Source organism: Rhinolophus sinicus, linkage group LG03 (genome assembly GCF_036562045.2).
Source record: "Rhinolophus sinicus isolate RSC01 linkage group LG03, ASM3656204v1, whole genome shotgun sequence".
In the NCBI taxonomy this organism is placed as follows: domain Eukaryota; kingdom Metazoa; phylum Chordata; class Mammalia; order Chiroptera; family Rhinolophidae; genus Rhinolophus; species Rhinolophus sinicus.
Window position 1 is genome coordinate 97,925,246 of NC_133753.1, and position 27,661 is coordinate 97,952,906.

General features: G+C 47.3%; 1 protein-coding gene across 3 annotated transcripts in view; it reads left to right on the top strand.

Moving 5' to 3' along the window:
- The window catches only part of ARID3B (AT-rich interaction domain 3B), a 48,520-nt gene that overhangs the window by 14,169 nt on the left and 6,690 nt on the right, over positions 1-27,661 (top strand). For all 3 annotated transcript variants that reach the window (XM_074328279.1, XM_074328277.1, XM_074328278.1), the window contains exons 3-5: positions 14,315-14,386; positions 14,585-14,657; positions 26,466-26,649. In XM_074328279.1, the coding sequence (XP_074184380.1) occupies positions 14,315-14,386; positions 14,585-14,657; positions 26,466-26,649 (329 nt within the window). The remainder of the gene's footprint in view (positions 1-14,314; positions 14,387-14,584; positions 14,658-26,465; positions 26,650-27,661) is intronic.

The following is a 27,661-nucleotide window of genomic DNA, read 5'->3' on the forward strand; positions in this document are numbered from 1 at the left end:
CAGTTTTACCAACATCATTTGTTGAAGAGACTGTCCTTTCTCCATTGTATATTATTGTTGGCTCTCTACTAAAGATCAGTTGACTGTATGTGTGTGGGTTTATTTCTGGGCTCTGTATTCTGTTCCATTGGTCTGTATGTCTGTCTTTATATCAGTACCATATTTTTGGTTACTGTAGCTTTGTATTATGTTTTTAAATCAGGAACTGTGAGGCTTCAGTGCGCTGCTTGCACTCACAGAAAGCTGGGCTATGAACGCAGGCCGTTTGGTTTCAGCCTCCGTGCATCCCAGGCTCCCTCTCGCTCCATTCTGGTGAGAGCAGGGCAAGGGTGATCTTTTTCTCAATGGTTTCATTGCTCTAAAAGTACTGATACATTTTTTCTCATTGTCAAAATAATTTCAGGCCTTTTAGAAAATATGGAAAATAAAGAAATTTGTAAAGAAGATATATAATTGTAACTTAGATTTAACTGTAAACGTTTTCTTGTATTCCCTTTGTGTTTTTTGAAAAATGCCTATTACAGGCATATTTTTTATTTTTGTGTCCAACTTTTATCATTTAACAGACCATAAGCAATTTTTATCATTAAAATTTATTTTAAAGTAGTTTAACTTTTAAAAAACATATTATAGAAGTTAATATTGAGTCAAATAATTTTAGAAATATAGAAATGTATAAAGTAAAAGCCTCTCCTTCCATCAGTCATTTTTAACAATTTGGTCTAAACCTTTTCAGAGCTCTTTCTCTTCAAAAATATGTATTGTTTGTTTTCAACAAAAATAGGAACGCTACATATTATTCTACAACTAGTCTTTTTACTCAGTGTTACAGCTACCCATCCATGTTCCATGTTCATAAAGATCTGTTTATTAATGTTTTTATAATCACTTATCTCAAAATCACATAAGTAATGTGAATTAGATGCTCATGAAAAATGGAAACAGTACAGGAAAGTACAGCGTCACAATGTATAGTTCTGAAAATACACCCTGCTGTCCTCTCGCCTGCTCCCTCCCTCCTACCCCCTTGCCCAGACGAAGCCAGTTAGGCATGAATCAGCTTCTAGGGTTGTTTGTGTGTGTTTACCTATTTAAATGTGCAGTCACGGAATATGTGAGAGTGTGTGTGTGTGTGTGTGTGGCATAAATACAGACTCTCTTTGTAGATGCTGTGCAACCCTGTGCCTTTCTGTCTCTATTTCTCTGGTAGGATAGATTATTCGAAAGGTTGAAATTTGCTGTATCATCATATTACTATCTTTTCATATGTTAACTTGCCTTTTTTGTTCTGTGCCTTAGCTGCTTGTAGCTTTTGTCTGTTTTCCCTTCTTTTTTATTGTAAAAAACACATGGGGTATATATACTCTCTTAACAGATTTTTAAGTGTACAGTACATGCTGCTAACTGTAAGCACAGTGTCGTATAGAAGCTCTCTAGAACTTTTTACCTATGACTGGTTATTTCACTTTATTTATGTTTATTTACATTTTTGTTTAAATATTTAAATCATTTGGCATAATGTCCTGCAGGTTCATCTGTGTTATCACATATTTCAGGATCTCCTTTTTAATGACTGAATAATATTCCGCTGTATGTATATACATTGTCTGCTTTATCCATTCCTTCATCGGGGGCACTTCGGGTGCTTCCATGTCTTGCTCATTGAGAGCAACGCTCCAGTGAACATGGGGTGTAGATATCTCTTCAAGATCCTAAGTTCAGTTCTTGTGGATAAATATCTAGAAGTGGGATTGCCGGATCATATGATAGTTCTGTTTTGTATTTTTTCAGAAACCTCCATACTGTTTGCCATATCTGCTCTACCACTTTACATTCCCACCAACAGTGCACAAGGATTCCAGTTTCTCTACAACCTCTCCCACTTATTTTCTGTTTTTGTTGTTTTTATAATAGCCATCCTAACACATGTGAGGTGATATCTCATGTGGTTTTCGTTTGAGTTTCCCTGATGACTAGTGATATTAAGCATTTTATATTAAGTTGCTATTAAGTTGTAGGAGTTCCTTATGTCTTTTGGATATTAATCCCTATTCAGATACTTGGTTTGCAAATATTTTCTCCCATTCTGTAGGTTGCCTTTTCATTCTGTTGATTGATTCCTTTACTGTGCAGAAACTTTTTAGTTATCCCATTTGTCTGTTTTTTGCTTTTGTTGTCTGTGTTTTTTGATGTCATATCCAAGAAATCATTGCCAAGACTAATATCATGAAGCTTTTACCATATGCTTTCTTCTAGGAGCTTTACAGTTTCAGGTATTATATTTACATTTTTAATCCATTTTGAGTTGATTTTTATGTATGGTGTAAGGTAAGGATCCAATTTCATTCTTTTGCACATGGATATCCAGTTTTACCAACATCATTTGTTGAAGAGACTGTCCTTTCTCCATTGTATATTATTGTTGGCTCTCTACTAAAGATCAGTTGACTATGTGTGTGGGTTTATTTCTGGGCTCTGTATTCTGTTCCATTGGTCTGTATGTCTGTCTTTATATCAGTACCATATTTTTGGTTACTGTAGCTTTGTATTATGTTTTTAAATCAGGAACTGTGAGGCTTCAGCTTTGTTCATCTTTCTTCAAGATTGTTTTGGCTATTCGGGGTCCCTTGTGTTCTATGTGAATTTTACAATTAATTGGATTTTTCTATTTCTGTTTAAAAAAATGCCATTGGGATTTTTTATAGGGATTGTATTGAATCTGTAGATAGCTTGGGGTAGTGTGGACATTCTAACAATATTAACTCTTCCAATCCATAAACACAGATGTCTTTCCTTTTATCCGTGTCTTTAATTTCTTTCAGCAATGTTTTGTAGTTTTCAGTGTTACAAGTCTTTCGTCTCCTTGGTTAGGTTTATTCCTATGTATTTTATTCTGTTTCATGCTATTATAAGTGGGATTGTTTTCCTTAGTTTCCTTCTCTGATTGTTTCTTGTTAGTGTACACAAACATAGGTGATTTTCGTATGTTGATTTTGTGTCCTGCAGGTTTCCGGAATCATTTATTAGTTCTAACAAAGTTTTTTGTGGAATCTTTAGAGTTTGCTACATATAAGATCATATCATTTGCAAATAGAGATCATTTTACTTTTTCCTTTCCAATTTGGATGCCTTGTATTTCTATTCTTACCTAATTGCTCTGGTTAGAACATCTATATGTGTTAGATAGGAGTGGTAAGAGGAGGCATCTTTGCCTTGGCCCTGATCTTAGAGCAAGAGCATTAGTTTTTCACCATTGAGTATGATGTTAGCTGTGGGCTTTTCATATGTTGCCTTTGTAATGTTGAGGTTTTTTTCCTTATATTCCTACTTTGGTATTTTTTGTCATGAAAGAATATTACATTATGTCAAATATTTTTTTCTGTATCAGGATAATCATACGATTTTTATTCTTCATTTTGTTGATGTGGTGTATAATGTATGTTGAATCATTCTTGCATCCCAGGGATAAGTCCCACTTGATCATGGTGTACGAGCCTTTTAATGTGCTACTATGTGGTTTGCTAGTACTTTATTAAGAATTTTGCATCTGTATTCATCAGGTCGTTTTCTTGTAGTGTCTTTTTCTGGCTTTTATATCAGGGTAATGCTGGCTTCAGAAAAACGAGTTTGGGAAGGATTGGTATTAATTCTTCTTCAGATAGTTCGTAGAATTCACCTGTGCAGCCATCTGGCCCTGGGTTTGTTTGGGTTTTTTGTTTGTTTGTTTTAGATTTTATTGGGGAAGGGGAATAAGACTTTATTGGAGAACAGTGTGTACTTCCGGGATTTTTTCCAAGTCAAATTGTTGTCCTTTCAGTCTTAGTTGTGGAGAGCGCAGCTCAGCTCCAGGTCCAGTTGCCGTTGCTAGTTGCAGGGGGCGCTGCCCACCATCCCTTGCGGTAGTCGAACTGGCAACCTGGTGGTTGAGAGGACGCGCTCCAACCAACTGAGCCATCTGGGAGCTCAGCGGCAGCTCAGCTCAAGGTACTGTGTTCAGTCTTAATTGCAGGGTGCGCTGCCCACCATCCCTTGGAGGGAGTTGAGGAGTCGAACTGGCAACCTTGTGGTTGAGAGCCTGCGCTTCAACCAACCGAGCCATCTGGCCACCTGGGAGCTGAGCGGCAGCTCATTGACTTCATTCTAGTTGCGGAGGGCGCAGCTCGCTGGCGCATTATGGGACTCGAACCGGCAGCCCCGTTGCCCAGAGCTCGCGCTCTAACCAGCTGAGCCACCCATCCGAGCCACCCATCCGCTCCCCTGAGTTTTTATTTTATTGGGAGATCTTTGATTACTGATTCAATCTCCTTACCAATTATAGGTCTGCTCAGATTGCCATTTTTTCATGACTCAGTCTTGGTAGGTTGTCATGTTCTAGGAATTTATCCATTTCTTCTAGGTTATCCAATTTGTTGGTATCTAATTGTTCGTGTGGTCTCTTATGGTCCTTTTGATTTCTGTGGCAATTGTAGTGTATCCTCTTTCGTTTTTGACTTTATATTTGAGACTTCTCTTTTTTTCTTAGTTTAGCAAAATGTCAATTTTGTTGATCTTTTCCAAAAAACCAACTGTAGTTTTGTTGATGTTTTTCTATTCTGTTTTGTTCATTTCTGCTCTAATCTTTATTTCCTTCCTTCTGCTAACTTTGGGCTTAGTTTGTTGTTCTTTTTCTAGTTCCTTGAGGTGTAGTGTTAGGGAGTTTACTTGAGATCTTTTAATGTAGGTGTTTATTGCTGTACACTTCCCTTTTAGCGCTCCTTTTGCTGCATCCCATGAGTTTTGGTGTGCTGTGTTCCTGTTGCCTTTCCTCATTTTTCAATGCTGTTACCTTTTTCCTACTGATCTGTAGTAACTCCTGTGCATAGGCCCTTGTCTTTATGTTTTTACCGTGTTTCCCCGAAAATAAGACCTAGCTGGACAATGAACTCTAATGTGTCTTTTGGAGCAACAATTAATATAATATAATATAATATAATATAATATATTAATTATATTTATTATTTATATTATATTTACTACATTATATTATATTATACCTGGTCTTATAGTAAAATAAGACCAGGTCTTATATTAATTTTTGCTCCGAAAGACACATTAGAGCTGATTGTCCGGCTAGGTCTTATTTTCGGGAAAACACGGTAGTATTTTTCACAGTTATTGGTCTTTCAACTTGATTTGTAGTTCTTTGTCAGGTAGGAGTTTAAATTTTGATGTAGCTGAATCTATTGCTCTTTCCCTTTGTGGTTGCTGTCATACTTAAAAACACCCTCCTCTCTCCAGCATTTTTTTCAATTCTTATTATTTTGTAGTTGTATTTTTTATGTAGACCTTTACACCCTCTTGAAGTAATGGAAAGCAGGGATTGAACATTTTAAAAAAGCCGTATTATTTTAATTCTAGCAAACGGATAGCATCTTAATGTGTTGCCGATTCCTTCAATGTCAGAACTTTAGGCTATTTCTAAATTTTTACTGTTATAAATAAAATTGTGCCGTATTTCTAGTAATTTCCTTAGGGTAGATTCATAGAGCAGAATTACAATATCAGGAGGAGACTAAGGACGGGAGGCAGCTCCAAACAGACTTGAAGCTGTATTGCCTGGTCTCAGCTCCACTGTTCGGTCGCTTTGCATCCTTCTGCTGGCAAGTCGCTGTTTGCGAGGCACCTTGTGCCTTGGTTTTCTCATCTGAAAAATGGGGGTAATAATAATATCTACCTCAGAGCACTGTGCTGAGGTTTAAATGTTTAATACACATAAAATGCTGGAACAGGGCCCAGTACATAATGAGTACTCAATCATCATTAGTTGTTGCTGCTGCTGCTGTTTCTATTGTGGTGTTCTTCTGGAAAGGTCATGACATTTTTATATTTCCATTATGGGAATATAGGAGATCCCATCGCCCCAACACTTGTTATCATTGAATATTATCATTTTTTAAAGCTTTGCTAATTTTACATCTGAAGAATGAACTTTTTTTAACACATTCCTTTTACCCTCTTGAATCTTAAAATAAACTGCTATCTTTAGGAAATGCTTTATATTTTGTTCTAGATCCCTTTTATGGATTTGTACTTTAGAACTTGAAGCTCACCTTCTTTTAATTATGTACTTTTCCCCCAAATTTATCACTTAGCCTGCGGTGATTCTCCTGGGTTTGATCTTCGGTTACTGACATTCATTTGAGCCCGTCCACCGTGTAGCAGGCCCTGTGCCGGCCACACAAGCTCACAGAGGTGTAAGTCACTGCCCCTGTAGGAGAAGCTCATAGCCTGGGAGACACAGTGGCAGGCGGCACAGGGGCAGCTGGCGTCAGCTGAACTATGTGGACCGTGGTCCCACCCCCAGACCGGGGACGTGGGCTTGTGAGAAGCCCTAGGAGAAGCTCTGCACGTCGTAAGTTGTCTGAGTTAAACACAAAGTGCAACTGTGTTCTTGTTCTGCCAGAGGAAACCTCTGTGGAATCCCAAACTTGAAAATGAAAGAGGGATGGTTTTTAACTTTAAGAAATAACTCATCATAGCATTAAAAAAAAAAAGTATTCTTCCCGTACATTTAAAATACGTAGTAGTTTGAAAAAAAGGAGTTCTGTGAAACTTTTCTGAAGCATTGACGTGAGGTGGGTTTCCTGGCCTCTTCAGGTGTCAGTTTGCCCCTCTGTCAGGTGAGGTGTTGCCCTGCCCAGCCTCCACCTCTGCCTTCCTGAGCCTGTGGTGTGACTATGTGTCAGCAGCCATTGTGGAAGCTCAGCTGCTAGGCCGCTCCCAGGATGGAGTAGGCAGTGCTGCCAACTCAAATTCTTCAGCGAAAGGGAGCTGGGACTTTCCTCTGGCTCTCGGACTTGGGCTTGGCTGGGCCAGTCACTCTTTGGCATAGAGGTCTCCTCATCGCCAACACTGCATTTTAGTTCTTCTTCTTTTGTAGGAACAGCCCATTTCTGGGCAGTCTTCTTGGGCATTGCACGCAGTGATTGTGTGCCGAGGTAGGACTGCGCCCTCTCCCCTCCCCCACCCTCCTCCGTTCTGCTTAATCAGAAAAGTGTCCCTTAGCTCTTTTTCCAAGCCACCGGGTTTGAATTGATCTTTGTTGCTAGTAAGAGGTGGGAAGGCGCTTTCCGGTTCCTACTAAAGTTACCTGACAGCGGAAGGTGTGCATCTGATAATTATAACTCTGGTGTTTCCAAGGCCTGAGTGATTTAGTTAAGAGCAATAATCCTGATCTTATCAGGAGGGTTTTGTAGTCCAACAGTGTTGCTTATACCAGGATCTGTTTTACTTCCTGGGGCTCCCCTCTCCTAGGATTCTCCTAGAATCCTGCCCGTTACCCCCTTGTGCACGTCTCATTAGCTCCTGGAATCACTTACAACGGGGGGTGGGGAGGGTAAAGGTGTTTTTCTTTGCTTCCTGCCGAGATCTGGAAATTGGATTTTAACATTACAACATCATCAACCAGACAGCAGTGGGGCAGCCCCAAGTGTGGTTCACACAGTACCTGCACAACCACTGGTCTAGCCAAAGAGAAGGTGGTTAGGCATTGCTTATTTAAAACCAGCAGTACCAAGGACAGCAGTGTTTAGCCCAAACACTTTAGTTCCAGTTTGTATTTCAAAGTAAGTAATTGGTATCCATGAGCTTGGGAGCCCCTGCGAAGTCCCGTGGTTTCACTCAACACGACTTTGAGGTTCACTCCTAGGAACTTGCCCGGGTCCTTGACCGCGGTGTCCAGAATCTGTTAGATAGGGAGTCAACAGAACACATTACTGTTCTGTGCCCTCAGAGAACACTCAGGAATCTCTGTAAAAGTTGTCCAGGGCCAGGACAGGCTCCTCGAGGTTTCAGAATACTGGGCGTCCACTGGAGAGTTGGTAGCTGAGCCTCCGCACTTTAATCCTGAGGAAAGGGTTAACTCTGGTCTGGCCCTGGGGAGGAGTGAGCAATGGGGACTGAAATTGCTTTGGACATCTGAGCTTTGCTTTAATAAGATATTCCAGGTGGCCAAGAGTAATCCTAAAATAGCCTAGATACTTAATTGCTTTTAAAGTCAGGGCTCCTGTCTCTGGGGAGGTACAGCTCTAAGGAATGTGCTTCTGGCTCCTAAGATCTTAGAGGCGTGGTCTGGTTGGCCTTTTTTTTTTTTTTCCAAATCCCAGTAAAAAAGAAAGGCTGAAGGCAGCCTTCGTGGGTCAGGAGACACTGGTTAAATTTCTCCTTTTCTCCTCACTGGAAGGTTGGCAATAAGACTTTGGCTCCTGCTGTTGCCAGATGCCATAACCTGGCTTCCTCCAGAGCTCTGGGGTTGGTCTTGTCACCTCCCCTCACCCCCTTGCACACCCCCAGAGACCGTGGTCTATTTTCGTTAGTGCTCAGAGGCTTCCTTCCTGCTCTGTCCCCTGCCCAGTGTCTGTCCGTTCCCATCAGAACATAACCTTTATCGTAAGATTCAGATCCCTCTTTCTTTTTTTCTGTCATGCCCTCAGACTTAGCTGCGTCTTAAGACAGTCGTTTCTCCCTGGTTTGCTGCCCCTGCCCTCCACCCAGACTCAGTGTAGGCTGGCTTTCCCTCTCAAATCTTCAGTACTGTTTACAAAAGTAATATATTGACATTGTAAGTCATTACTGAGGAGCATTAAAGATAGTTTTTAAATGAAGAGTCACACTGCTGTGTTACTTGAAAGACTCAATGTTGTGAAGATGTCAGTTCGCTAAAGACAATTTCAGTGCAATCCCGGCTTTCCTTGTTGGGGAGAGCAAGTGATGGGTCTTGACAAATGATTCAAAAGTGAATCTAGAAAAAATAAACTATTGTTTTTTAATTCTCTCCATTAAACTGTAAGCTCCATGAGGCCAGATACTCTTATCTGCCTTGTTCCTTTTCCCTCAGAACCTTTCACAGTATCTGGTATATCCTAGGTAATCAAATGTTGGTATATGAATGAATATAATGAAAAAATCGAAAAGTGAAAATCCCCCATAATCCAATCCAGTTAGGTGTCTTCATTTGTATGTGTATATATATTTTTCCAACAAAAAGGCGTCATTGAAATAATCTGAAATGCTGGTTTAATAATTTGTTTTGCTGTTGAGAAAACATCCACTGCCTCCTCGCTGTTCACAGTTCAGAGTTTCAATTTCCTCCTGGTATTCAAGGCATTTCACAGCCTGTTGCCACCTTAGCTGCTCACACTTGATCCTCCCTGCCAAAACATACCTTGTTTATCCTCCACTCGGCACTCATTTAAACTGCACATTCCCCTCAACCTGTTCTTCCAGGCCAGCTTCGGCTCCCTCGCATCCCTCCACCCCGTCCTGGGCACTTTGTTTTGGTACTTGTTGCCTTGCTCTGTTAAATGCTGTGTGTGCTCAGCTTGTTTTTCCGACTCCACGGGCAGGGCAGCTTGCTCAGTGCTCCACTGGATGCATCCTCGGGAAAGCAGTTCTGAGTGGCTTTGTCCTACCGGACGCCCTCTTGTCCAGCACTGTCTCAGGGTGGATCCCACACAGGCCACTGCAGACAGATGGTCATCTGGGGACAGGAAGCTGCCCACCCCCAGAGAAGGCCCACTCCACTATCGGGCAGTTCTGATGATTAGAAAAGTCCTTCTGTCGGCCTGACATCTTCTTGGTAACTTCTGCCCAGGGACTCGAGTTCTGCCCTTCAGGGCTTTAGAGAAAAACAAAAACAAAAACCAGAACAAAAGAAACGCTCTGCTTTCTCTTCCACGGGGCAGCCTTTTAGATTTTCAAAGATAGTGGATCCATCTCCCTTCTTTTCCATCTTCCAGGCTGAGGTGTTGAGCAAGCACTGTTGTAACTGAGTAGCAGTCAGCTTAGACTTAGCTTTTTGGATTTTGAAGGCCTTTTATGTGCATGTCACAGTGCTAGGTGCCATATTCTCTGGTCCCCCCAGAGGTGTAACCCGCGTGTCTCTCCCCTTTCCCCTGGGGAAGGCGGGGTCCCACCCTACCCAGGTTGTCCTGTTTTGGAGTTAGTGGTACAGGTTAGGAGTTTATACTCCAGTACCCTGAGGAATTTCCTGAGCGAGTGTGTGTGGGCTGATTTTCTGGTTGGCTCCACTTCCCCAAGGAAGCCAATGAGATGACTTAGGACTAGAGAGTCTCGCGCTGACAGGAGCCACCCAGGCCCGTGACTCGGCATTGTAGGCGCTCTGTGGACAGAGGATTTTCTTCTTTCTTCTTTCCTCCCTCTCTCCCTTCCTGGTGTCCCCACCCAGAACGCTCTCTGCTGTTCTTTCTACCCATGAGGCAGCATGGTGTAACACAGAGTCAGGCAGGCCTGGCTGGAAATGCTGAAGCGGCTGCTTAGACGCTCTGAGAACCTGGGCAACTCACTGGAGCTTTTTGAGCCATTGTTTTCCCATTTCTAAAATCACCACCTCCACATTGTAGAATTAAGTAAGAAAATACTCTGTTCAGTTCCTGGCACAGTCTTTGCTGCACAGAAAATGCACAAACACTAACTTCCTGCTTCCCTTTTCTCCTTTCACCACCATTTTTGAGGGATTTAAAGGCACAGTACTCTGCGGCTTCCCTGGGGAAAATGAGCCCAATGTGGGTATAATAAATAGCCAAAGCTAGACGTGGTTGGGTATTTGGGAACAAACTGTCAGTTTCCTGTGAACTCCTGGTGAGATCAAAGCTGTTAAGAGAAGAGCGTTCTCAAGTGGGAGAGGCTGAGAAGGTTGTAAATGGCAGTAAGCACCGCTCTGGCTACTGTTGACTCGCGCACACATTCTGGGCAGTTGGACACTGCCTGCTGCCTGTTCCCCTGGCCATTAGACTTGAATGCAGTGACCTTTCAACTGGAACGCCTTTCTCAGGGACCCCTCTTGATCCCTAAACTGTTGAGCTGGCTCTTGTGGCTGTTGGGCGCACTCGTTTCTACTGCTCCCTGCTCTCCTCCACTCCAGGGTCTCAGCCAGCCAGCTCAGCATCCAAGAAAAAATCATTTCTGGGCTGATGACTTTCCAGCAGTCACATCCACACCCTGTTGACAGGCCAGGAAACCCCCTGCCCGCAAACTTGACTTGCGTAAGTGAGCCGTGTTTTGCGGCAGTTGATCAGAGTTAAGAACCAAGAAAATAAAACTGCTGGAACCTGTAACCCTCCCAGTGAAAGGAGGAGGGGAGAACAGAATTGTGGGGTTGGAGGCCCCGTGGGGGAGCCCATCCCTGCCTTTCAGCAGATGTGCCAGTGCTTTCCATGGGCTAGAGGTTGGGGAACCCTTGACAGGATGCTTACAGACTGAGGACATCAGCATGGGCAGAAGTCACCAGATCCCGAGTGACAGCCCAGCGGAGAAAGGTGTTAATTCTGCTTGGTGGGCAGAGGTGGAGGCTTCATGGAGGAAACAGCATTTCAGCTGGGCTGTGAAGGGCAGGCAGGGTACAAGAATTACTCTTACCTGAGCCAGAAAATCCTGTGAAGCAGGGTCAAAAGCTTAACTGCCCCAAAACAAAGAATAACGCGAAGAAAGTGGACATTTCCCTGTCGGCCCCAACTGAATATTTTAATTTAAGTAAGGGACCCTCCTTGCCTGGAACTGGACAGCAGGAAGCATCTCCACTCACAGGCAACTGTTTACCCGTGTTGTTTTTAAATAGTAACTGACCTTCCTATCTGGAATGGGTCAAACAGTGGGATTGCTCAAAGAATTTAGTGTCCCATTTCTGTCCTGTTTTGGCAGGTCTCCCTGTCCTTTCTGGTCATTGAACTAAAGGCGTTGCAAGCTAAACTATCACTAAGCAGATCTGTAAGCTAAGTGGTTCACACTTGGTGGCCATAGTTAGTGCAAGTTCTGACCATCCTACTGCTTGGTTCCGTTCCGGTTCCCTGGTGGGTTGGTTCCGTGGTGGGTTGGCACAGCTGGAGAAAGCATGGGGTCCATGCTGATCCCCAGCCCCCATCCTACAAGGCATTCTCTGTTCCCAGAGCTGAGCTCTCAGCTCTCGCACTTGGGTGTTTATTTTCACACGTAGTCACACAATAGTTGCACTGGTGTGCTTGTTTACACTTCTCTCCTGCTGTGGAGAACCCTGTCAGAGATTCTAGGTTGTGGATTCTGTCCTCTCCACCTAGCTGAGTGTTAAACAGTTTCTGAGTGAGCATTGAGAGAGCTGGAAGTTACTGTAATTAGCAAAAAAAACTGTGTTTTCATGTCTCTGGGGAACTGACAGAGAAAGAATCCTCCAGTGAACAGAACCAGCTTCAGATCTCCAGCTAGAGAGAGTTGGGAATTGAGCCACCACAGTAAACAGCTGACATAACAGAAGCGGCAGTGATCCCCCATTAAATGTCTTTCAGCCGATAGGGGCTCCTGGGATAATTGACTTTCCAGCAGGAATTAGTGGCTCAAACGAAATCACTGGGCATTAGGGCGGCCTACTGCATCTTTGAAAGGGGGACTGGAGCTGTCTGGTTTTGCTGACCTGACAGGCATAATTCATCTTGATTATTCATTGTCCTAGCTGCCACCAGATGACACCCGATTTCTGTTGACTGTAATTACAATGTGGGGTGAGTTTTAGCTGTTTTTTTTTTTAAAAATAGTGTTCCACCCCCTTGGTTGTTGGCCTCCCTGAGCTGAAGGTGCTCGCTGTAGGGTGATTTGTGCAGCATCTGCCTCGGGGGATGATGAGCACACAGTTAGAGAGCATTTGCTGAGCTCTTCCTTATACACGTCTTTTACTAGATAAGCAGGGAAACTATTTAGTGTAGCCTGTTTCATTTCAGCTGACAGGGTGTCACTTCTTGGTTATGCTTACCTCCCTGTGTGCTAGATGGCTGCTGTCAGAAAGTGGTTCTGCATCTCAGAGCCCACTTTGAGTAAGCGAATCAAAGGATGGCCCCCAAATAAATGTAACTGATACGACCTGCTTTCAGGCAAGCTTTATTAAAGGGAGAAGGGGAAGAGAATGGAACTAGGCTTTCACTTTATTGGCCTGGTTTCACGATGAGATCCCTGTGCGGACCAAAGAATGTCCTCTCAAGAAACCTCTGCTCCCCGTCCCCAGATGCCCTCCAACCTCTTACACACCCAGCCAGCTGGGTGGCTTGTGCTTGCGTGCGTGTGTGTGCGTGCGCGTGCACGCACCTGTGGTCCTGGGGGAGAAATGAGAGAATGATGGGCTCAGTGCATCCAATTCCATCCACTGGGTCTTCCACTGACCAGTGGGACAGGTGGGCAGCAGACTTTTTATGACATTGTATATACCCCAGTAACCGAGGGCCTTTTTTACTCTCCTGTATGGTATGTGTGTTGGTATGTGTTTTTTTTTTTTTAGGAGGTGCTCCTTTGGTTCAAATAGCCAGTTAATGTCTTGTAACAGTAATTGTAGTTCATCAAGCATTGCACTGGGGCCTAATAAGTGCCAGGCAGTGTGCTCTATGCTGGAGATACAAAGATGAATAAGACCCATTTGTTCTCAAGTTGCTTATAGCTCAGATAATTCCAAAATAATACGTTAAATTCTAAGTTCCATATGTGCCGAGATTGCTTCCAGAGTACTTAGCACGGGCCAGGGTGATGAGGAGGCCGCCCGTACAAGACGATGCCTGATTGGAGGAATAAGTTGCCCAACTGAATAAAGGTAGGAAGCACATTTCAAGGTGTATTTATAGTTACCATTTCCTCCCTTCATTTGAGTGGTGTTGGTTTAACCTAATCAATCAAATTGGGATTAGGTTTTCATTATTGCTCTAATGAAAATGAACTTCAACTTGGTGGCAGAGTCTCTGTACCTTGGGAAGAATCTCGGGCCCCGGGGGCCCTCGTAGCACTAGGGAGTTCTGAGCACTAGACCTGGGGCTTCTTGTGGTGAGTCTGGGGTGAGAGACCACAGCTTCCGGATCTGTGTTCTACACCCTCTGCACCCTTATCCCCCACGGAGAGTGTTGTCTGGAAAGCCAGGCGAGCTGTCTTCACAACAGACCGCATGATACACAAACACACGCATCATGCAGAACATGCTAGTGCGTCCCAGAGTGGTGGCTCCCGGACGGGCAGCTGGGGATGAGCAGGTTCCCGTTGTGTCGTCCTCCTCTTCCAGGGGTATCAGGTGTAAGGAACGCCCACCCTCCTTCAAAAATGGAGCTGATTCTTCCACCTGTCCCCCTCACTTTGGAACCATAAGCAGAAAAGAGCCAGCTCTCTCTGGAGGGTGGCGGAGATAGCAACCTGAGCAGCCACTTGCAGTCCGTCGGCAGCACAGTTGCTAAGGGTCTTCCCCTCCCCCTGAATGATTCCCTTGCCTCTCAAGTTTGCCCCCCACTCCCTCTGAACTCTGTGCTTTGTTCCCCTTTAGAATGGTGGTTTGGCCTGGAGTGATGAAGCGGATGGTGGCCGGGGAAGAGAGATCTCGCGAGATTTTGCCAAGGTCTGTAATGTTTCCTTTGTGATGGCGAAAGGGCGCTTCTACGGTGGGTCATTTTGTCTGATCCCCAAGGAATAGAGCAGCAGTGGCCTATGAGTCACATCTGGAGTCATTGAAATGGTTGTATAGCTCTGGTGTGAGACTTACTGCATAAGGCGGAATTTTTCATTGTGTTTTTTTCTGGGGGGATTGGGATTGCAGCTGTATGAACTGGACAGTGATCCGGAAAGGAAGGAGTTCCTGGATGACCTCTTCGTCTTCATGCAGAAGAGGGGTGAGTGCCCACTGATGAGTCCGCTCATCATTTCGAGTCTGTGAATATTTATTGAGGGCCTACTGTGTGCAAGTCACACTTTGGTGTAACACCTCCTGGCAAAGTGCCAGCATCTTAGCCCCAGAAGGTAAGAGGCGCTGACTCTGATTGGTTCCGAACTCAGCTGAACCACTGACGAGCAGATTGAAGAGGGCAGAGAGGGCCTTGGCGGAAAATGAGTGGAATGACCATTCAAATTAGGTCCTGCCTTATTTGTGTCCCTCTTCTGATTAACTGGTCTCTGGAGTCATTTCAAATTCAAATGTACTTTTTTCTTAGCCTTACAGCTTCCCCTGGACATCACTTATGTGGGGCTTCCTATTGCTGCGTCTAGCCTTATCGAGACCAAGGAAGGCCAAGGAAAGGATAGAGACTTCTCAGGGTTTGTTGGGAGGATCTGAAATGACCCATAAAAGGAAAGGCTAACTCTTTTATTCTTACCCATTGCCTCTTTGATTTTTGCATCCACTGGCTTGGTTGGGGACATTCCTGCTGTTTAACTGTAGGGTACATGGGTGTCTGCTTTATAATGCACCCTCCCCCTTCCTCTCCCTCTCAGTCCCCCCACCCACCCCTAACCATCTCCACTTTGGCCTATGGCATGACTGGGCTTTGAGCCAGTGACTCAGCTTCCCGGCTTTATAGCCTGTCATAGCAGCGGGTCTCCCAGCTGGGTTAGCCCTCTGAAAGCACAGCCAGAACCCCGCCTCCCTAGGAGAAGGTCCTCAGCAACCACCACCTCTATCATCGTCAGGACAGAGCCACGGGAGAGAGCTGCTGCCCGCAGCCTCCTCCCAGGACCCTGCTTCCATCTGCTCATGCATGCCTTGGTTTCTGTGTCAGCTTCTTCATGGAGGGCTGGCAGTGTGGCACCCCTCTTCTCCTAGGCTGACCTGTCCTGTAATGGCAGCCCTACTTGCTGAATATTCTGAGTGAACTCCTCTTCTCCCTCCCTCCCTCTCTGCCTCTCTCCCCACCACCCTCATCCCTCCATCTCTCCCCCTTCTTCCCCTTCCTTTCCCTTCCAAAAGGTATTGCTTTCCTAGTAGTATGCTTATTACTGCCTGTTTGCTCACCAAGGCAATCGAAAGTGTTGAGGCTCTGTGTCCCCCCATCTCCAAACATATGAAAGCAGTCTAGGCAGAGCCCTAATTAGTTTGCTCCTCCTATTGTTATCTGGAGCTGCATGTGTCAGTGAAAAACAAGAATATAATCCCAGAAGATAATGTGACTAGCAGCAATGAAACGCCCTGGTTGCTGAGAGAGAGAAATCCACTTAATACTTTGGTCTCCCTTTCCAATTACCTTTTAATTATTTACAAGCTCCACAGGCCCAGCTGGTGCAAGCCCAGGAGCTGGGCTCGCCTCAGAGGGGCTGCCATAGCAATATAGATTTTAATCAGTAGTACAGCTCCACTGCTTTATTTTCTGCTTTATCACTTTTCTCCCTTCCCAGAAGGCTTTTTAAAGGAAAGTGGAAGTTGTATCAGCCTAGCCAAGAGTGAAGATCCATAATTGTTTGTTTAGGACTCTGTGTCCCCTCTAGACTAGGAGCTCCTTGAGGACAGCCACTTTGTTGTTTCTTTGCATCCCCAGTGCTAGGGCCAGACGGGGGTGCCCAGGCCGTGTTTGCTGCGTGAGGAGGGAGGCCGAGCTGCCCTTGTCAGGCAGTAGTCGGAGGTCAGCGGTGTGTCCAGTCTCCTGCTGCTCCACAGCAGCTAGGGGTGGCCAGACTGCCCTCTGGTTATTTCTGGGTGAACCCAAAGCAGGAGCAAGTGACTCCCTTTTAGGGTGTCAGCTGATGGCGTATTCAGGCCTGAGTCACCCTCTCTGTCTTCAGCACCTAGGTTAGGGATTTCACTGTTGGTTAGCATCACCATCGGAAGGGAAACATAGCTGAGGCAGTTTGGCTCGTTACTCTAATACGAGGTTTCTCAGCCTTAGCCTATTGACTCTGGGGACTGGATAATCCCCAGTGCCCCCGCCATCGTGATAATGAAAAATGTCTCCAGGTATTGTAAATGTCCCTAGGGGACACAATTGCCCCCGCTTGCCGCCTCCCCCCATTGAGACGGCGGTAGAAGGACAGAAAAGAGTGGAGATCTAAAATTTCCTTGCCAGAGAAACTCTTTATGGAAACCGTCTTCCCTCCACTCAGGTAGCAGTGCCTGAGGGCAGTGAGGCCTGTGTCAGACCACATTGCCAGTGCCCCCATCCTGGGCTAGGGTGCGGGGCAGGCCTCAGAGAAGAGCGGCAGCCCCCGCGTGTCAGGGTCACAGAACTGGGGGGGGGGGGCGCTCAGGGCTGTGAGTGGCGCGGGTTCAGCTAGGAGAAGCCTTGTCTGTGTCCTGCATGACTCAGCTACCACCAGGCTGGGAAGAGTTTGGGCCAAGAAGTTAGCACTCCTGCCTGTGGCCAGAGCGGAGTTACTGAAGTTACGGGGAGTGTCACCAGAGCTGGGCCTGCAGGATACTTGCTGTGGCAAACCGTGTGTAGTTGGGCAGGAGAGGGGAGACAGAGGCAGCGGGACAGAGTGGAAGTTGTTCCCTTAAATTCACAGTGCTGTCCCTGGCAGAACTGAGTTAGGGTGGGTGGTTCAGGAGGGCGGGGGCAGGGTGTCCCCTTAATCCCAGGAAGATTGCTGTCTGCTTTTCACAGCACGGTGAGACCAAGGGCCCCTAGACATTTGTGACTATTTATCACCCCAAGTTGGGGTGTCTGAGGCACTCAGGAGCCAGATCTCGTTAGCTCGGTCCAAGGAGAAGCCTCACCGACCTCAGCAGTCGCTCATCCGGCTGTTTCCCAGGAGCCACTGAAAACAGCCGAGTTTGAAAGGCCTGGGGGCACCCACCTGGACCATGAGTGGGGCCCTGAGTGGGGCCCGGTGGCATTGACACAGCAGGCTGCCCCGCAGAGGAAGTGGACAGGGCTCCCAGGAGGTGGCACCCAGCAGGCTGCCCCAGGTGACTGCAGCTGCAGGTGATGAAGTGGCACCCAGTGGGAGTGGGGCCAGGCTGTCGCTGCTTCCTGCTGCCTCTTGCTCTTGTTCACACATTTGGGTGAATTGACTCCTACAGACGCGCCTTTCAGCTCCCGACACCTTGGTTTGGCGTGTGTAGGCCAGACTGCGGTGACTTGTACCCTGGTGACCCATCCCCCACCAGAGCAACCTGCCCCAGAGGAGCCTGAGAAGAGGCCGCGTGGTGCCCGGTCAGGCTCACTGCCTGCCTCCTGCCCCAGGAAACAGCGCTGTTGAGAGGCATGTGGCGGGGAAAGAGCTCCACATGGATAAGTGTAAAGCCAGGGCTACCATCCCCCGCTTCTCCCTGATCTTGAACAAATCCTTCCCTTTCTGGGGGCCACAGTTTGTGTATCTCTAAAATGAGAGGGTTCCAGAGGCAATCTGGAAGTTTCTTCCAAGTTCTATGTTCTGTGTGCAAGATTGAGAGACTAATAGATAAGAGCCACATTCAATGACCAAAAGAAGAAAAGCTCTTTTTTTTTTTTTTTTTAGCAATTTTCTATCAAAATAGTGGTGTAAAAACCAAACCAAAGACCACAAAACCAAGTGTGTCTCCACTTTCCTTGCTGAATAAGGTGCTTCTACTTTTGCTGGCTGAAGCCAAATTGAATTAAACAAGTTGCCTTGATTCTTTTCCCCCAAATGTTTCCCTAGAATGATTGTTTAGATTTCAGAACTCTGGTGCTCCTTTTTGCTCGCCTTTTCTGCATATACATGCGTGTATATGTAAAATACACGTTTTCTTTGCCAAAAATAAAGCCGAATAGTTTTTTAACTCACTGTGGGTGGCTTCTGAAATATCCCCTGGTTGGTAGGTTTTCCAGGAGGAAATGGGGGGAGGGGCTAATTTGGAAGTCTGGTAAACTAAGGCTTATAAACAATTCCATTCTTCCTTCATCAGTGAGGAAGAAAAACTTGTTCTCTTGTTCCCTAGGCTGGTGAAACAGAAGGAAGTGTGGTCTCATCAAAGAGGAGGATCATGGTTTGCTGTGGCTTTTATTACTATTATCCCACGCACTTTACAGAACTCTTTCAACCCATTATCTGACCTGCTGCTCCCCACAGCTCCAGTTCTGTGGGGTAGAGAGAGCAGAGGTGGTCAGTTAACCATGAAGAATCAGTCCCCAAGTTAAGTGACTTACCTGAGGCCACAGAGCAGACTTAGCACTTGGTTTCCTAACCCCCAGACCAGTGCTCTTTCCCTGTCCTGCACCGTCTTTGTGAAATGTGGCCTCCAGCACCAGCAGCTCCATCATTTCCCACTGGGCAGTGGACAAGCCTTGTCTCTCCTTCAGCCTTCTAAGCCTGTCTCCACAGGCGGCTGTCCGGTAGGGCCTGACAGCATCTCGCTGATTAACATGGGGTAAAACTCTTTGTGCAAGGCCCATTTCTCAGGGAAGGGCAGATGTGACAGTTCGCAGTGGCACAGAGACTGCCATCTGTCAAGGCAGGATGGGGAGGGGGTGGGGGCACAGGAGCCAGAAGCCCTCACAGCAGCATGTTGCGCACGAGTAGGGCTGTCCTCTCCTGCCCCTGCCCCAGCCGGGCGCACCAGGCTAAGGAATCGCTTGGTCATGTGGAGAAGTTTTGCCAAGACTTCACCCAGAGAGCTGCCCTCCCCCCCACACACACTAGTTCTGTTCAAGGCTGCAAACTGACCTTGGTTTTCCCAAATGGATTGTTGGATCTGTTTTTGATGTGTATATACAAAGAATTTACTGTGGGAAAAGGGCTTGGTCTGCCTCCAAGTGCAATTTGAGTGTTTTTCCTTCTGTTGTGTGCTTATCTATCCATCTCAGGCAAGGAAATGTTCATGACATACATTGCTTTGCCTTTTGGTGGAGGCAGTTTCTGTATATATTCTTTGTATCTTGCAGTAAAGGTCTGTGCTGTGGACACTCTTCCTGATAGACTAAAATGTATTGTCTTTGTCAGATGAAATAGGCTTTGGGGATTCATTTTCTAACCTTATCCCCAAATGAAAGTCTAAAATGCAAATTTTTGTCTCAGGATTAGCCCTTTGTCTGAAGCCTGGTCTTTTTCTCTCCCCAGGTGATCCAACTACTGTTGATAATACTGTTTTTCTTTTTCCACATTTAGTAGTCATTTAACACCCTATAAGTATGCAGTTATCCATGATAGTGGGAAGGGATCCTAGTTTTTGAAAGGCATGATTCATTTGAATAACCCACTTTTATAATTAAATCCAGCTTCCTCCCCTTCAAAATCTTTTATTGGTAAACGTGGGTTATTAGTTTTGCCTCCTTTGTCCAAGATGAGCTAATATTCAGTAAATTGTCCAAGAATTGGTATAATGGGAATGTTTGAAGGGAGGGTTTGTTCCATTTACACTGAGGGAATATCTGCTGGGTTTGAGAGGCAAGTGGCATGGGTTGGCAGTGGAAGCTCAGACAGCCGTGCACTACCCAGGCCGGAGGCGCTGGAGTTAGGCCTCTACCCTGCCAGCCTTTCCCACTGCCTGGCATGGACACACCAGCCAGGTCTGTTGATCAGCAGCGGACAAAGCAGAGAAGACCTGCCAGTCCGCCTCTTCCTAAGTCCTGCACCAATTTCTCTGAAGTTTTAAGGGAGGAGATAGCACAGCCATGCCATAATTTTAAGCCGTCATGTGTGGCATTGCACGTACTGTTGGACTTCACCTGAAGCAGTTCATCTGAGCTGGAGTATCAAATGGGGATGAATTTAAAATTAGCCTCTTGGGTTGTGGTACCTCCAGAACTTCAGTGTATTGCTGGACATTTTGGAAATCTGTTCTGTAGTATTTACTAAAGCTAAACATATGCCATCCCTGTTACCCAGCAATTCCGCTCTTAAGTGTATGCCCAATAGAAATGAGTGCTTCTGTTCACGGAAAGACGCATGCAAGAATATTCATAGCAGTGCCATTCAGTGAAGCCAAACCCTGGAGAGAACTCCAACATGTACATCAGCAGTAGACTGGATAAATAAATGGTGAATTATCCTGTGATGGAATACCACACAGCAGTGAAAAAGAATGGGCTGCTGTACACAGCTGGGGTGGCTGTCACACACCTGTGAGCAAAGAAGCCAGACACAAAGGAATATATGCTACGTGATTCTGTTTATTTAAAGATCTAGAAAATCAGCTGTGGTGATACATGTCAGGATGTGATTACCTTCTGGGAGCGCTGGAGTTGGGGGTGGGTATTGATTGGGAACAAGGAAGTTTTCTGGGGTGCTGGGAATGTGCTGTATTTTCATCTGAGCAGTGGTTACAGGGCTGTACACAGAAGAGAAAATCCCGTGAGCTGTGTACTTGAGATTAGTGCGCTGTGCTGTGTCGGTCATACCCACGTGGTGGGAGAGTCGGAGACGGAGGGCTTGGGGCCACTCCCAGGAGGTTCATACACCCTTGCCCCGCGCTGTCTGTCGAGCGGAGCAGTCGGCCGCACCCTGCACTGCTACTCTGTCTCCCAGAGGCCCCGGTGCCTTTCTCCACAAACAAGTGGGAGAAATCACCAGTCATTTCTCTGCTTATTCCTGGGAACAGGACTGGAGCGGGGAAAGAATTAATATGCAGAGGAATGGGCAGGAAGCCTGCCTGCTTAACATGGCTCTTAACTCTTCCAGCCTCCCTGATCAGCCGCCCAGCTCTCTTGATAGGCTATGCAAGTGATTAATGATCTTTTTCAAAGCCAGGAAAAAGCAGCAAGGGTCCCTGGCAGAGCCACACCCTGGGTCCTGAGCCCTCACCCCTGACCAGTAGGCAGGAAGGCAGCCATGTGACTCTGTCTGGGGTCCCTGCCCCCTGCACCCCCCGTTACTTCTGGTCTTCAGTGGAAAGTACCCATTCTCTCGTGGGGAGGAAGCGGCCCTCCCTCCAGCACTCCTGCCATCTCCATCTTTGTTTCTAGTGCTAAAGGAGGTCATCTCCTCCCTCTGCCCTCACCCCTACCCCCTAGCTCTGTTTCCTCAGGAGAGCAGAGTGCCAGGGAACAGCTTTTGTTTAGCTCCATCTGCTCTGGAAGCTCTTGATCACAGCTTAGGCGTGCCAATGCCGGTGCCCAGCAGCATTCCCACCACCAAGGGTTAAAGCCCAGGAGCCCCGCAGCCTCACAGGGTCCAGGCCCTCATAAAAGCCTTTTCCACACAGCCCCTGGGCTGCCCCTGGCTCCCTGCCTGAAATCTGATAAGGGGCCTCTTTGTTGGGACTGTCAGTCTCCTTTATTGAGGAGGGAACTGGAGACCAGCGGCATTTCTTGGGGTACCGATAAGGCCCTGGATTCCTGTCAGAGGGAGCATGATTAATTACCCTCAATCCTGGCTCCTGCTTTGATAGCAGTGACTGACAGTCCACAGGCTTCCCTGTTAGGTGCTCACAGTCCAGCAAGGCCAGCACCAGTGACCACAAGGAGCTCTCTTCAGTGGCTGGCCGCCTCCGTCTGGGTCCTAGGCAGGTTGCTCTTGCATTTGTTGTGGGCAGAGGCCTGTTCCCTCTCAGGTAAAAAGCCTCCTTAGAGGAAGATGTAATCCCACCCAGAGAGCAGGCCACAGACACCCCTTCCCCCCAAGACTGGGGAAAGAACTGGTGTCTGTGCCCTTGAACTTCACATCCAGTCCTAAACCACCTAGGGCAATGCAGAGAAGATTGCAAACCTTCCGTCTCAAGGTCACTTGGCAACATTATTCTATAATTCAGGCAAGCTTCTAAAACCAGCTCACACCCTCCCTTTGGTAATAATCATGACTATTAATTTTTTTTAAAGTTTTTATTCATAGACTCTTAGGACTTTAGAACTGAAAGTCATCTAGTCCAAAATCCTCATTTCACAGATGGGGAAACTGAGGCATGAATCTGTCGTTCTCCCACCCCTACCCCCAGTATGATGTATTGTTCTCTTTTATATACAGGCCTCTCCCCTCTCTCATCATAGAGTCTCCTTGGGACAAAGGAGGTGGCTACCAGGTCCCTTAGGGACAGACGGCAGAGACAGACCAGCTTGAGGGTCTGACTTCTCTCTTGGTTGTCAGAACGTGAAGCCAGGGCAGGCTTTGTGTCTGGATTGTCTGGATAATGTGAGAAAAGCAGGCAGTCACCCAGAGCTAGCACTCAAATATCCTCAGCTTTGTTTCTGACCCCTCCAGGGGCCGCCTGCACTGGGAACTACTTTTAGCTGCTTTGCAGAGGGCCAGCCATGATGAGCACACGCATCCCCTTATCCACTGATGTGGAAGCACATGGGGACTTGTGTGAGGGGACCCAAGGGTAGGACTGCAGGGGCCACCACCAGGGCTCCAGGATGGACCTGGCCGGTGGTTTCTCTGCTGAGGTGCTGGGAACAGGTCGCTTTCTGGTTCGATTTACAGCCTTGACTTCAAATGACACTTTGCCTCTTGCCTTCCCAGGTCCAGTGTCTGCCTGTTTCCTCTGCCTGGAGCAGTTCTTAGCCTAAGGCAGTCACACTCTACGGGACTATAAGGGGGACTTTTTAATGGAATTTCTACATCTGTACTATCTCAAATGGCTAGGCATTTAGTCCAGTGAGTACTCAGGGTGAATTCACGTATAATTCCTCCAGGGAATTGACCTTGAGAGGAGGCAGTTTGAGCCACACTAGAAATCTGGCTTGGCTTTTGGCCACACCTCTTCAAACAAAATCTATAAACAGCCTAGTCACTTCATCCTATTCTGCTGGCCTGCCTCCATGAATGACCTTTTCTAAAAGTAAAATACACCCTTTAGGTTTGAAGATTTACCATCACTGGAGAGATTCAAATGAAAATAGTGCAAACTCTGAAGGCTCTTTGCAGATGAAGTTACAAAACTCGTGGTAACTGGCCCTCCAGGGGGGTGACTGTCCTGAAGGCCGGCACTCCCTCGGCTGGGCAGGCCCTGCTTGGCGCTTGGCTGCTCTGCGTGCGTCCCAGGTCCAGCCCCTCCCCGGGTTAGCAGGGGTTCCTCTTCTCTGGGGCCCCACTGTGTAAAGTTATGTGTTCTTTGCTCTCTCAGAATCTCCACCTTTCTGTCCATTCTTCTGCTCTGCTGCTCATCCTTTTATTGTGGGACTTTTATGCAGAAACCTTGACCACTCTGGACCTCAGTTTCCCGCTCTGTTTAATGAAAGTCATGACCCTGGTGAGCCTGCTAGGGCCTGAGAGGAGAAGAGGACGTCTTTCAGGGCTACCAGCTCTAAACACTTAGCACTAGTGACGGGTCCTGGCGGGCACACCACTCAGGAGGAAAATGCAGTTAAGATTCCCGGTGCGGTTACCATGGAGCTGGCTGCTTTGACTTTGAAGAGCTTTCTTTTTTTTTTTTTTTTAATCTGCACGGTAGTTTAGTTTATTAAACACTGTCATTAATATTGAAGACATGTGAAGGAAAAATAGTCTCTGCCTTCGTGGAGCTACAGCCTCCCTGGGATACCAGATGAACATACATGAAACAGTTAGAAAATAAGTCTTTGCTGAGCTTGGAGGGGTTATGATAGAAATTCTGAAAGAGAAGGCATCCACGTGAACTGGAGCAGTTAGGAAATTGTTCCTGGAGGGAGTGAACATCCAAGGCCATTGAAGAGGGTTTGAACAGAGGCGGGTCATTTTGGCTTGGGGAGGAGGGAGAGCACAAAGCAAAAGAAACGAGCTTGGTTTGGGCAGTAAAAGTGAGGAGACCCAGCTCATTGGAGAGCGAGTTGTTGGGGTGTGCTAGAAATACTTCACGCTCTGAAGGCGCGTTGGGGAACTGGGTCATGACATTGAACATGTGCGGTGGGGTGGGTGGGCAGGAAGAGTCTTGGGAGGTTTCTGTAGCCTCCGTAGGAGGTGAATAATATGGTGAGAGTAGTGTTTTAACAAGACTGTCTGGCAGTCGTGTGCAAGGTGAGTGCATGGGTAAGAGGCTGCTGCACGCGTCTGATGGTGAGCCAGCCAGGGCCTGGTCCAGGCTGGTGGCTGCAGGCTGCAGAGGGAGAACTGGAGACGTACCTCAAAGGGAGAATCAGTGGGGTTTCCTAACAGCATAAAGGCTGGTGAGGCAGGAGAGGAGAGGAGCCAGTGCTGCCCCTGAGGCTCCTGCCTAAAACCTCGAAGAATGATGTACTGTTGGAAGGAGGAAGTGATGGGAATGAGGCTGGCTTAGGGGACAACGGCTCAGTGCGGACAGTGATGTGGCGTGAATAGGCCACACATGTGAAGATGTTCTGGAAGCGTCTGGAAATCAAGCTTAGCGGGCTTATGTGAGGGGGCCTTGGGAGTGGTCCCCGTGGAGGCCGTTTGTGTGCTCAAGCAGACAGGTCTCAAGAAGGTATGGCCCTTCGTCTGTCCTGCCAGGAGACTGGTTCTGCCGCCTCAGGCAGGAGTGAGGGTGACCGTCTAGAGCAGCACGGGTAGTGACAGCTAAGCAGCGTACGAGCTGTATTGCCAGCGTGTCTGAGGAGCAAACCAGCAGTCCTCTGATAGTTTACCCATGAATCTGAAGCTAACTCCATGAGCCCTTTGTCCTTGACCCTTCAAAGACCAGCTGGTCAAGACAGAGGCCTTGGAGACCTTTTGCTCCCTCCGCACCCTGAGGCCTCCTGCCATAGCACTCCCACGTGTTCACAGGCACGCTGCTTCCTCTTCAGAAACTGGGGAGCCTTCACTCCATTCTCCGGCTTGAATTACCCTATAAAAAGAGTTGGTGGGGCTGACATTCCAAGGCTGAGAACAGAATGCCTTTCCTTGAGGGGAAAGAAGCGGGAGGAGCCGAAACAAACAGCCCTTCTCTAGTCAGGCTGGCCTAACACGTCCACCAGGCAGGCGGTCAGTGAGATTGGGGCATTGGGAGGGGGCCAGGGAGAGGAACAGCCTGTGTACAGTACAAGGAGTTTGCCATCAAAAGGCAACAAGTCTCATACCCTGCCCTGCACGCTGACCCTTCCCTTTGGAATTCTCCCCTCTGACCTCCGGATCATTAATCCCGAGGCTGCCAAATGACAATCATCCATCACGCCTCCTGATGAGCATCCCAGCCGCCTGTGAAAGGAGCCCAGCCCCACCCACCCTGTGTCCCCTGGTGCTCATTAGTGGGCCTTCCTGCTCGGTGCCAGGTTTCCTAATCAAGGCCCTGGCTCCGCTCACTTCCCTTCGGGGGCCAGTGGGCGGAAGCTCCTCTGACCCTCCCTCTTTCAAAGGCCAGGGAGGGAGTGAAGTGATTAGAGGAGAGAGAATTGTTGAGTGGCTTTTCATCCCCCTAGAGACCTGTGTTTCCAGCAGCTCCTTTGACATAAGAGAGAAAAACCCATTTCTCTCTCCTGTAGCCAGAGAGAAGGAAGCAGGCAGTTACCCAGGCAGGAGCTCCCCTGTCAAGGGAGTCTGAGAAAGCTTCCCTCAAGAGGCAGGTGAATGGCTTCTGAAGGCTGCAGAGGAGTGAGTTGCCATCTCACCAGGAAAGAATCTGGACTCAGTACTGCTAGCAAAAAAAAAAAAAATATTTGAAGTCATCTGGTCCAACCCCCTTGTTTTTATAGATGGGAAGATGGACCCAGAGAGCCTGCATGTTTTACCCAAGGCCACTTAGCCAGTTAGTTGGACCTGTCTTTCTATTTGTCCCAAGAAAACTGGCAACTTGTATGATAGCTCCCAGGCTTTGGGAGTTTGAGTCAAATTGCACTTCTAAGCAGATTTGTGGACAGCCTTCGAACTCAGCAAAAGGTGGGTATACACAGGGGTCTTGTTTTCTCTGCTTGAGGATAACGCAACCCTGTTTCTGTCTTGGACAATCACAGGGACCCCCATCAACCGGATCCCCATCATGGCCAAGCAGATCCTCGACCTGTACATGCTGTACAAGCTGGTGACGGAGAAGGGTGGCCTGGTGGAGATCATCAACAAGAAGATCTGGAGGGAGGTCACCAAGGGCCTCAACCTGCCCACGTCCATCACCAGTGCCGCCTTCACCCTGCGGACCCAGTGAGTGGGCAGGGGGCGGGGCTGGAGCATGGGGCGCTTTAACCCAGAGCAAAGGAAGTAGGAAATTCTGTTGTCCAGTGAGCACGATGAGTGTGGCTCCTGAGACAACCAGGAGCTTTCTAGATGAATCTCTCCCTACACTAGAGTAATCACGAGAGCCGCTGTTCCCCAGGGGTCCTGTGTGCTGCTCCTTCACCGTTCTGGTGCATTCGCCTCACCATCAGCTGTCACCCCCCTTTTCCAGATTACCAAAACTATGTCTCAGGGTAGTTTGGTGAAGGCCATGCAAGCTAGAGAGAGGTAGCGCTGAGATTCACACCTGGGCCTGTCTCTGAAATCTACACTCTCCAAGACATTGTCTGCCACACAGCACCTTCACCCAAAGCAGGCCCTTCCTACCTGACACACAGGGCCTGGGAGAAGGCAGGCAGGCAAACCTCCTGCGGTCGGTGACTGATTTTTGTCATTCAGTTAACTGGGCGGTAGAAGCAGTGAGAGCAAGAACAGCATTGGAAAATGAAGGCCAGAGGGGATTCTCTTCTTTGGGAACACTCTGGAGATGATGGAATGAGCACCTGACACATCAGTTAGGTAGCATGCCGTGTGCTTACTGAAACACGAGGGTTTTATCTATTGGAGCCGCTCCAGTAGGAGCAGGGGATGGAGCTGTAACCAGTGTCACAGCCCTTCTCTCAAGCTGCTTGGGTGGAGAGTTGCTTCCTGGGACATGGGACACGAAAGGAACAGCATTTCCGGCTCCACCTACAAGGAGAGGGATGGTCCCTGTCTGGCCAGCCTGACTCGGGTGGTTAGGAGATCAAGGAGCCAGGCAGACATGTCACAGCACAGCCTGATTTGCCGCCAGAGCACTAAAAAGGCACCAAACAGCCGTGAACAATAGCGGGGATGTCTCTTACCTCCCTTAGTGAGCGATGCTTGCACTTTGAGCGGTGCTCAGAATTAAGTAGCAGTTAGAGGGGCCTGGGCCGGGACGGGCAGCGGTGCAATCCTG